This window comes from Eptesicus fuscus, chromosome 1 (assembly GCF_027574615.1).
Source record: "Eptesicus fuscus isolate TK198812 chromosome 1, DD_ASM_mEF_20220401, whole genome shotgun sequence".
Lineage (NCBI taxonomy): Eukaryota > Metazoa > Chordata > Mammalia > Chiroptera > Vespertilionidae > Eptesicus > Eptesicus fuscus.
This window is the reverse complement of record NC_072473.1, coordinates 5,994,664-6,006,261: the sequence shown is the minus strand read 5'-3', so window position 1 is coordinate 6,006,261 and position 11,598 is coordinate 5,994,664. Positions and strand designations below refer to the sequence as shown.

At 40.2% G+C, this 11,598-nt stretch overlaps 1 protein-coding gene across 4 annotated transcripts in view; it reads left to right on the top strand.

Moving 5' to 3' along the window:
• The first annotated feature begins 7,578 nt into the window (after nucleotides 1–7,578).
• Nucleotides 7,579–11,598, top strand: part of GPM6B (glycoprotein M6B) — a 37,539-nt gene continuing 33,519 nt past the window's right edge. For all 4 annotated transcript variants that reach the window (XM_028130278.2, XM_008154913.3, XM_008154917.3 and 1 more), the window contains exon 1: nucleotides 7,579–7,990. In XM_028130278.2, the coding sequence (XP_027986079.1) occupies nucleotides 7,930–7,990 (61 nt within the window). In that variant the 5' untranslated portion in view covers nucleotides 7,579–7,929. The remainder of the gene's footprint in view (nucleotides 7,991–11,598) is intronic.

Here is an 11,598-nt window from a genome sequence, read left to right as displayed (position 1 = left end):
AAACAAGTTTAGATGAGGCCATACTTAATTAAGGTGGCCCTAGTCTAGTATGACTAGTGTCCTCAGAAGAAGAGTCATGGACGCACAAGGAGAATGATATCTGATGACAGAAGCAGAGGTTGGAATGATGTATCTACAAACCAAGGATTGCAATAACCACAAGAAGCTGAAAGAGGAAAGGAAGGATGCTCCCCTAGAGCCCTCACAGACGGTATGGCCCTGCTGAAACTTTAATTTGGGGCTTCTATCCTCCAGAACTCTGAAAGAATAATTGATGTTTAAAGCCACCCAGTTTGTAGTACTTTGTTATGGGAGCCCTAGGAACTAACACATTGTCTCATCTTCCCAAGTATTTCCTATGGCATTCACCATCCTTATAGGGATCCAAGGTGACATCTTAGAATAAACTCCCATGTGGGAATAAACTCTGAAGCTCCTCTCCCTCACCTTGATGCCCAGTTTTTCATTTCTGCCTCAACTGGGTGTAGTGGCTCCACATCTTTCCCAGTTGAGTATGGTTACCTTGACTCTGGCATCTTTGGTCTCCTATCCATCCATCAAACTGCTCTCTATAATTTTTATAAAATAGCTCTGCTTATGTCTGCATATTGGAATTACCTGGGGAGGTTTTAAAAGTTTTTGTAACCACCACACACCTCTGACTCTCAGATCCAAATCTCTGGGGATAGGGCCCAGGCATCAGTATTTTCAGTTTCCCAAATGATTCCAGTGTGCAACCAGGCTTGAGAACCATTGGCCAATAGAATATTACAATAGCCAGAGGAAAGTTAGGGAAAAAATATAGATTTAAGACAGTAGTTCTCAACTGGAAGTGATATCACCCTCCAGGAGGCATTTGGCAATGTCTGGAGACATTTTTGGTTGGCAGAACTAGGGTGGAGTTACTGGCATCCAGTGAGTAGAGACCAGGGATGCTGCTAAACATCCTACAGTGCCCAGGACAGCCCCCATACCTAAGAATTATCCAGCCCCAAATGTAAGTAGTTCTGAGGTTGAACATCACTAGTTTAAGAGATGGGAGAGAAGCAGCAATGCTGCCCTTGACTTTGGGACTGACAGATGAGGTCCACACCAGTGAGGAAAATGCACACTCTGCCTCATGCCACAGTTCTGCCTGGGCTGTGTGTCCATTTGGCAGCCTGGTATGTTGAGACTTTTCATGCCACACCTGTTTTCATCATATGAAGCCTTAGCGTGCTCCTGCCTAAAGTATCCTTTTGCTCTTTTAAAATTGAGGTTTAGAGGCATTTTTGCCAGAAGAAAAAGGCCAGTAACCCCTCAAGCAGCTTTTGCCAAATCAACAATCACTATTTTGGTGCTTCATGCAGATTCTAATGAGGACACTGCCTGTTGTTAAGTGAATGGCTGATTAGATTGGGAAGAGATTGGCTAACAGGGGTTTCTGTGTGCTCATCATTACAGTTATTGGCCAGTTTCATGACAGTGGCCTGAGAACCACCTCTACCATTAAAGAGAAACACTAACCCTAGCTGGTTTGGCTCAGTAGATAGAGTGTCAGCCTGTGGACTGAAGGGTCCCGGGTTTAATTCCAGTCAAGGGCACATGCCCAGGTTGCAGGCTTGATCCCCCCAGTAGGTGGCATGCAGGAGGCAACTGATCAATGATTCTCTCTCGTCATTGATGTTTCTCTCTCTCCCTCTCCCTTCCTCTCTGAAATCAATAAAAATATATTTTTTAAAAAAAGAAACACTAATGATGATGGCTTATACTTACAGAGCTTTGCAATTTCTAAGAGTTTTCATATACATCATCCAATTTGGTTTGTCATTTTAGCTTTTAGCTTTATGTGATGTCATTTCCTGGAAAGGAAAGCATAACAAATATAAAGGCATTATTGAGGAAATACATCAGGAAAGAGAATAAAGCATTAAAAACCCAAATTGGATGTAAAATTAGAAATTTCAGCCCTGGCCAGGTAGCTCAGTTGGTAGAGCATCATCCCAAAACACCAAGTTTATAGATTTGATCCCCAGTCGGGGTATGTACAAGAATCAACCAATGAATGCAAAAATAAGTGGAACAACAAGTTGATGTTTCCCTCTCTCTCTCTCTCTCTCTCTCTCTCTCTCTCTCTCTCTCTCTCTCTATCTCTCTTTCTCCCTCCCTCCTTCGTCCTCCTCCTCATCATCAATTAAAAAAAGAAATTTCATATTGGTAATGGGAAACAAAGCTTTGCCAAATTGATAAAACTTCAGAAAAATCTAATTATGGAAAGGACCCAATTCTAGACAATCACATTCTAAATTTCTGCCTCTATGCTATATCTCTAGTTTCTGTATTTCTTAATTTATGCAACATTTTTAATATAGCATGGGTCTTAATATTTTGAATATTATTGTTATTTTCAGATATTTGCTGCTAGAAGACATCTTTGATTTCGAATTATGTGAGAATGTAGTCACTTAATAATTTCTTTTAAAACACAATTTATTTAAAATTCGTTCATTCAAGCTGGTGAGGGATTTTCACACTAGAATTGAAACTGAACGCAATGGATCCGAGGCCGCCTGTCACTACGTGAGCCAAATTAAGCAGAGACAAGGTTGAATCACATATGAGCATTTATTCTCATAATGCTGGTAGTATGGGGAGAGCAGTTGGTCACCCTGGAAATTCTGCTCTGACCCTGCTCACCAATGGGCTGATTATGTACACACGAGGGAGAAGATAGCTACGTGCAGCTGTGAGCTGCAAGTGTAACATGGAAAGGGGAGGGAGGGTCTGCAGTCCGGCTTTCAGGAGCTCAAAGTCCGATAACAAGGTGGCTAATCTTCTATGATGTTACAAACAGCTTCCTGGTTCCGGAGAATGGTCAGCCTTCCTGAGAAAACTCCCGAAGGGGGTCAGGGTCTGGACACAGCAACGAAATCAAAGCGTGTTCTTTTCTCGGTCTGTTCTCAAAATATATTTATTTTCTGAGTAATGGACCCATCGAGGCATCTTACTAGTATCTTTTTACAGCCTTGTTTCATCTTCCAGTTTCCCAGGGTCTGTAAGGAAACTTCTCATCTATAGCTAGTAAGGTGAATGATTATTAGACAACTGTGGCTCTATTCTTACTTACTACATGCCCTTCCCCACTATCAGAATGTGAAGTGAGATTGTCTTTGCTTTTGGGGTTGTTACTCTGTGTATTGATTTCCTTTGAGAGGCAAAGAGGAAGGGTTATGCTAGGCATGTGAATTATGCAAAGACATTCGAATGCCTTTATGCCCCAGAAACACTGTGGAAGGGATAGGTCTCAGGGAAACCCACTGGTTCTGAGTTGCCTGTCTTTGTTGGAGGTGGTCACCATGATGTGTTCCACAAATGCAAGCTTAGCTCCTTACTCAGGAGAGAGATGAAGGAGCTTAAGGAATCTGGAGGGCATGCTGGCTCATTGGAAAGGAGGGAATGTCCATCAGCAGGAGGAAAGAAAAAATCCAGAAAGAAAGCAGTCAATGCCAAGAATGATAAATGATGTGAATGGAAAGATGAATGAGGCTCTGTCCTCTGGAACTGTAGGACCACTAGGAGGCTCTGCCCCTGGGTATTGAGTAGGAGGCTGGACTTTGAGGGAAAATGTCCTGTAAAATGTGAACATTTCAGAGGAATTAGTTTGAAGGAATATGGAAACATCCCTTCTTGATCATTAATGACTCCCCACTGAGGAATCATTTGGAAGCCAAAAGAAGCCTAAAATTCTAGAAATTTGGAAGGAGTAGACATTTGACAAACTATATTGATAGCTATGAGACTATGATAAGGAAATGTAAGTAGATGATTGTGCAATTCAATGACTTCCTAGTTGACTGAAAAATCATAATCATATAATGTAGAATAGTGACTTCATTTTCAACATGCATTCAGTGCTTAATGAATCATGGTTGGATGGATGAATGAATGAACGAACTAGTCAACCAACCAGGATGATGTCCATAGTGCATACACAGGATTCTCTGACCTTGGTCTTATTGTGTTTAACAGTTCCATAAATTATTTAGATCACAGGCATATAAGATACATAAAGCAAATTTACAATACTTAGAGATTGTGATGATGTGATTTATATTAAGAATCTTCATCACATTTCTGGCACAGAGCTACTAAAACCCTTGTAATTTCCTGTGATGGAGAGCACAAGGTGTCTTTTGTTATGTTGACAATACTTTTTTCTTTTTGTATGGTTTTTCAGTTTTTCCTGGAACATTTTTTTCCCTTTCCTACATATCCCTTCTTTACTCTACCCTACTCTTACCCACCCTGTTCTTCCTTGCCCTTCCATGCCTTTTCCTATTCTTCCCGTTCCTACTGTTCTTTACCTTTTCCTACTTCGGTTTCTACCTAACTGCAACAGCTAATTCCACTCTGAGAAGGTTTTCCCAACTTCACTCTCTCATCTTCTTTGTTGTGATACCACAGTGCTTGTACCAGGTAGGACCACCCTGGTTTAGGAGGGTCTCTTTAGTCTGTGTGTTACATGAAGACAAGCTCTGTCTCTTGTGCATGTCTGTGATTATTGTAGATATTAGTACTTGAAAGGTTATTCTGTGCACCTTTACTAAATTATTGGCTGGTATTCTACAGAAGACGTGCAAATATACACTGAGTGGCCAGATTATTATGATCTCTGAACGCATAATAATCTGGCCACTCAGTGTATATATATTAGAGGCCCGGTGCATGAAGTTGTGCATGGGTGGGGTCCGGCCAGCCTGGCCAGGGGGAGGGGACATGGGCAGTTGGCTGGCCTGCCTGCTGGTCGAACTCCTGGTTGAGGGGACAATTTGCATATTAGCCTTTTATTATATAGGATATACACTGAGTGGCCAGATGATTTATGCATTCAGAGATCATAATAACCTGGCCACTCAGTGTATAAGTTGAACCGTATGAAACTACTATTCTTAGTATTAGCAGTTTTGTATGGTTCAGTGTAATGCATCTATTTTATGTTAATATTTGTTATTCCTATTTTGGATTTTAGAAGTATTCTTCAGTCAGATTGCCTTAATGTATGGGGCTCAATAAGTTATTTTCAGTTCTGTGAGACATTTCCCATCCTACTCATTCTATGTATCCATTTACTCTGGTCCCAAGTGGGTGCATACCTAAGGAATGTTATAAATATCTACTCTTATTTATTGCTAATAACAATGTCGCTATTATTATTTTTCTGATTCAGATGATTTACTTTAAATATCCGGGAGGTTTTTGAGGCTGTGTATAAAGTTACAATGGTAACTTTTAGAATTGTCATACATTATTGGCCTAATGAAAAGAAAATTATGAAGTTGTGAATAAGGTAAAACTGATACATTTAAAGGTGCTTGGTACATTAAATGATACAAAAATGACACATGGAGTTTTTCAGGGTGAAAGTAGATAAAGGTATCAACTGGGTAATTTGTAAACATTTTGTCCCTGAGTTTGATTTCCATAACTGTGCTACAGAACTAGAGTTGCCCTTAAATTTGGAATGTTTTCCATAATCTGTCTTCCCGCTTTTACCATTTTAAAACAATATTCTTAAGTCATAGCCAAAGAATTATTCTATTCTGCAGTTCTATAATTGAATGATTTTGCTAGATACTTTAAAGATAAAAACCAATAATGTAGCTAATCACAATTGTCCCCTTTTGTGCTGAATTGCATTTTGTTTTGGTTTTAATTCTTGCTTGAACTGCTGAGGGAGAATAAGCCTGTCACGGAGCAACAATTACCATCTCCCTGTCTGAATGCACCTACGTAGTCTTTGCAAAAATGTTTAAGACCATCCTGTTTGGACACATCATCCTCATCAGGTTTTCCCATGGAGGTAGTTCATCACAAATGAATCTGGTTTATTTGTTTGTTTGTTTTTATTTGTCTCTTCTCATTTTTTCATCTTAAAAATTTTTATTGAATTTATTGGGGTGGCATTGGCTAGCATAATTACATAGGTTTCAGGTGTACAATTTTATAATACATCATCTGTGTGTTTTATTGTGCGTTCACCCCTATGTTCAATGTAGCATTGTTTACAATAGCCAAAATTTGGAAGCAGCCCAGGTGGCCATCAGTAGAGCACTGGATAAGAAAGCTGTGGTACATTTACACAATGAATGTTCTTTTGAAAGTCTGAAATTTTAGACTGCCATGCTTGTCAATCCCCTCACCATGAGACATTGTATGGGAAATAGCTGCTTGTGGGTGTGGTCTTCTAAAACAATGGTTAAAGTGAAAAATGAGTTGTAAAATAAAAAGAAAATGTTGGAACAGGCTACACTGGTTTTCAAAATCTTTTGGGGTTTAACGGGTCCTTAGGTATTGAATGCAGAAGGCTTTGGGGATTATCCAGATCTAATGTATTAAAAGATCGGGTTGTTAAAGGATTTTGATTCAGGATCTTATACATTTTTTAAGTGTTGGTCAAGAAACCCTTACAATTTAGGAGAGATATTTTTGGAGAGAGTGGTCTCTAATTTGTCTTTATGTTTATTTTTAAGATGGGTGCTCACCCCAACCAACTACCAGCCTCTGTTCTTGGTCAGAGAACCCTTTGTCATGTGGTTATCAGCATTCATCCCTGTATTTGACTTGAGTTTCTATAAACTTTTTTTGATAGGGAACATTAAATTAAGTGGGTCAACTAAATGCTTAAAACACTGCAAAAATCAGTGATGCCTGGAAACGTGGCTCAACCATGATAATAAGGCTTATATGCTCGGATGGGAATGGGAGAATGCTGGTGCACTGGTACATGGGTATGCAAGGAGGCATGTGAAAGCAGCAATCAAAATCATGATTGGTACAATAGCTTTTATGCTGAACATTTAGAATGCTCTTGAAACTACCCTTTTCACTTTGAGCCAGGGGTTGTAATGAAGAAAGCTCCATATAGAAATAACCACATGCAATAAGAGAAACGCTCTCTTCTGATTTTCATTCCAAGAAGCCACCAAAATGTCAGCTAGATATACTCACAGCATATTATGATTATTTTAAAATAAGGACAGGTATCTCTATGTTAATTGAGCCTGAGCTACAGTTTTTGTTGCCATCATATATGTTAGCTACAGACCAGGAAATAGTTTGTAATTCTAAATTGCCACACTGCTATTATTATGCCCATGATGTTTGGGTTATCTTCCCTCTTATGTACTTTTCATATATGCATATATATGGGTGAGCGGGGAAAAGTGCTTTTGGTGGCTATATATATCTACGTGAAGATTGTGTGAAAGACAAATTTGAAAGAAATCAAATAAAATAGAGACCCTGGGCAAGACCTTTGACTATATTCTGCCAGGGTCAGGGGTAAATGAAATAAAACCAATTGCGATGCCCCATATAGGGGTCCCACAGAAAAGAAGGAATTTGCTTCTGGAAGACGTGCACCCCCCTGAGAGAACATACTTCATGGCCAGCCAGCTGAGTCACGTGGTAGGAGGGGGTTCTTTTCTTCTCCACATGCCCTCCTCTGATGTCAGGAATCACGAATCTCTTCTCTCCTGGGAGAATTAATTAGCATTCATTGGGCGCAGCTGGCAAGGAGAAAGAAGGGCTCCGGGCGGGTAGGAGAGCAGGGAGGAAGGGGCCCTGTGGGGAGCGGGTCCTCCCCCTCCTCGGAGCCGCATTGAGATTGGAGGCACAATCGGACACAGACTAGCTGTTTTATAACTGGGATCCTCGGTGACGTATGGCTGCCGGCTCCTTGGCAGCTGTCTTTATGGACCAGTAGGCAGAGGGAAACTGACGCTGAGGAGACTTCTGCATCTTGGAAGGGACTGTAATCCACTGTAGCGAAGAACAGAGCCGCTCAATCACGCGAGTGTAAATAAGAGACGGAGGGGAGTCCAGAGAAAAGGAAGAGGAGGGGAAAGTGTGTGTTGGGGGAGCGGGGGCAAAGCATTTTTGGTGGATGGTATGAAGCCAGCCATGGAAACTGCAGCGGAGGAAACTACCGAACAAAGCCAAGAGAGAAAAGGTACCCAGCGTTGACAATAGCCTGTTTAGAGCTTCTCACTGGGGGTGCTTCAAAACGGGTAGCCCGGTTTGTGTCTCTTGGAAAATAGCTCAGAAGCAATCCCTACCGCACGGTCTTGCTTTCGGGTGTTTTGTTTTTCTTTTCCGGATGTTAAATGAATAGAGCAGCCTTTTCTGCAATCCATTCGCCCGTTCCCGATCTCCCCCAGCGAACGTGGTGTTTCATAGAAGGGAGGCAGCCGCTGGGCACCTTGAGCTGGATTGGGGGAAACTCTCTTTTTTAATTAACGGAATGTCCTAACTTAGGTTCTGTGTTCTGCATGTTACGGCCCAGGGACATGGGATGCATTGTTTGCTGCTCATGCCGAAGAGGAGCTGGAGGGGCATGCATCTTCAATGCATTTTGGTTCCACTCGTGCTGTAACGATTTGGACATTCTCTCATTTTCTTATTGAATAATGATCGCTGTTTCTATGTATGGGGCCCTGGCTCTGACATGTAGTAGCCGTTTAAGTTGAAGCTGGAGAGAGGGGATGTCAGCTCTGTTGCCTAGTGCTGATGGAAGGGGCAGGGGGTGGGGGGGGGTCTGTTATTTGTGACTTGGAGATTTTGGGGAGGAAATTGATAATGGTCCTGTTCCTGAAAGGGAATCTTAGATCTTATCACAATTTGACATATGGAATGGTGGGGTTTCCTGGGGGGAGGGCGGGGGGCGAGAGAAGAGAAGTGTTTTGTGGTACGAAAGTGGCAGAAAATAGAAGCTAAAATTAATCTTTCCCTAAATAATGACTGATTGCAAGTTTGGGAGAGCCATAGAATCAGCTCAGCTGCTTCGTCCAAGCATCTCCCTGCGCGGTGATTTGTCTCCCTCCCCCAAAGTTCTGGCCCGGACCGGATTCTGTAGCCGCAGTGGCTCCAGCATGGAAAGCCACCGTGCAAAGGAAGGTTCTTTCTCACGGCCCTGCCGGCCGCTGACAGTCACTGAGCAGTAGTAATGCTCCGGGATGGAGGCTTTACTATGACTCTGTAGGTCGAACTGTGAAATTGCTGATAGTCAACCATTTTACATGACAAGAACGGCAGGTCCATGTCTTTGGCTTAACAGCACGCCACGGTTGAGGCTGCGTGTTCTTACATGGGATTTCTTCTGTGCGCAATACTTGGATGACATTGCATCCTCCATAGAGCAATTTCATGTTTTAAATTAATTCTTTTCAACGTGTGATAAAATATACATACATAAAAATGACATTTGAGCCATTTTAAGTGTATAATTCAGTGGCATTAAGTATAATTCAGTGGCAATAGCACTTCAATTTTAAAATTGGTAGTTTACTTCAACACTTGCATTAAACCTACCCCCCCCCCCCCAAAAAAAAAAAAACAACAGCCAGAAGTCCCCAACAACCCTGCCCTTTCTTGTTTGTACAGATTTTATATGTACATGAATGAGCAGATAGCAATAAGAGAATTTATGAAGCTGAGGAACTGAGATGACAGTTGAAAGATTCATATCCAGGATGTTCAGAGATGAAATTTGGGGATGTAATAAGTAATATAGCATTGTTGTGAGGAAGCCTATCCCAGTTGATAGCAGGTTTTTCCTAAAACAGATGACTCTGTTTAGCACACACTTCTTATTAATAGGGTGTCCGCCAGATAAAACCATTTCGGTCTCCGCAAAAACATACCTTTCGTTTTTCTCTCCAAAAGCAGGCAAGGAGCATAGAAGCAATATGAAATCCTCACCGCACAACTGTGTATCTCATCACCACTTAGGCTTGTGGACCACTATTATTTTATGTCAATTAAATATTATTTAATACCAAATCCACAGGCTGCCACTACATGCATTGACTATCTGTGTAGGAAATCTCAACTAGCTATGCTTTTAGAGATAAAATGAGAAGCCAAAGAGAATTCCTGGAGGAACTTTAAAATTTACCAAAATTGATAAACGCTAGCTATTTGTTAAGGAATTAAAAAATGCCATGTTAACACAAGCTCGGATCACATATATAGACATGCTGCAGTAAGAATATGGGCCAGGGAGTGTATTTTCACTGCAGCCACCGGAGTTGCGATTGCTCACTACGTGACCCACCTACCATACTAGCAAATGTTGGTCTGGAGGGTGGCTTCTCTCCTAATCTTAATTTAGACAAGTTCATAACTGCACAAGTCAAAACTCACACAGGTATCATCTTTGTAGTGTCCCCCGTTTGCTCGCCATTGTCATTCCAGGCACAAAACGATCATCACACGCGTGTGCATGTTTGTCACACCAGCATTTCTTCAGATTTCATTTTCAACTTCTCAAATAAATGTTTGCTGCATTGAAATTAACATTGAAAAACTTGACATGGTTCGAGAATGTATTAGATAATTCTTGAGCTGGTGGAGCTGTTCTTTAAAAAACACACAAAACTTTCAACGAGGGATTTAATTTACCAAATTTAATCCTGTGTATTTTCTCACTTCCCACAGGTTTTTATGCACATATATGTTGTCCCTCTGTTCCTTCCTCTTTTTTTAATAGCACTAGAGGCGATATCTGCCTCTTAATTTGGGGTCTTATTGCCCAGTGGCTATTACCCAGTAGCTTCTGAATTAATGGCTTTGGGTAATTATTATGATGTTTATTAAGAATATAAATTAAATTTAGCTTTATAAATAGACCTCTGTTTTTCTAGTTGGTGTCACTTCCTGGGAGTTTTGGCAGGACAAAGAGAGCTATTCCTTTAAACTACATCAAAATGAAGTTGTTCCTATTTTAAACAAAAATAAACCAAGTCTTTTAAAAAGAGAAAGCAAATGTGTTTTGGGAGCAGTCTCATAGCTTCTGTCAGAGAACACTACCGAACCATCAAAATTCACAATAAGTATTTAGTAGTTACTCAGGAATTCTTTAAGGAAAGCAAGCAGGTTTTCTCAGATGTAAGACATGCCAAATTATTACAAATGGCAGTTTTCAAATCGGAAGCATCAAATTAAATCAAATGTGAGCATTGAGTAAGCAGATTCACTGAAATGGAATAAGTGAAGGAAATGAATGAGAATCAAAGGAAATAGATTATGAGACTTAATAATAAAAAATGGAGAGTTAGGTTTCTATTTATTTCTGTGGAGCATTACTTGATGGCAATTCATTTGTGGAAACCAATGCATCTGGAATGGCTGGGAGTACTGAATCACAGGGTAGAAAAACAATTGAATCAATTGCTCTATTGCGTGAAAAAAAAATCTTAAGTATCTGTGATGAAAATTATTTTTATTACATGTAGGAAATTGTGAGCTCCTAAAGCAATTATAGTCAGGCTAGTTAAGCTCCTATGAATCATTGTTGAAATAAATTCCAGAATTCCAGGCTTCAAATTAAGTTCCTAACCACATAAGAAAGAAAATGTAGTAAATTGGAAATAATGTATAATTTAAAATAAATTACAGGACATAGTCACAATAAGAAATGAATTGAAATTATTGACTTGATTAAAAACTTAACACATCTATTTAAATCTTTTAATCAAATAGATAAAAAATTAAATTCTGTTTCTTTCCTTTTTATTTTTTTATTTTTTTTTTATTTTGCAAAATGTGTACACTTTTGGA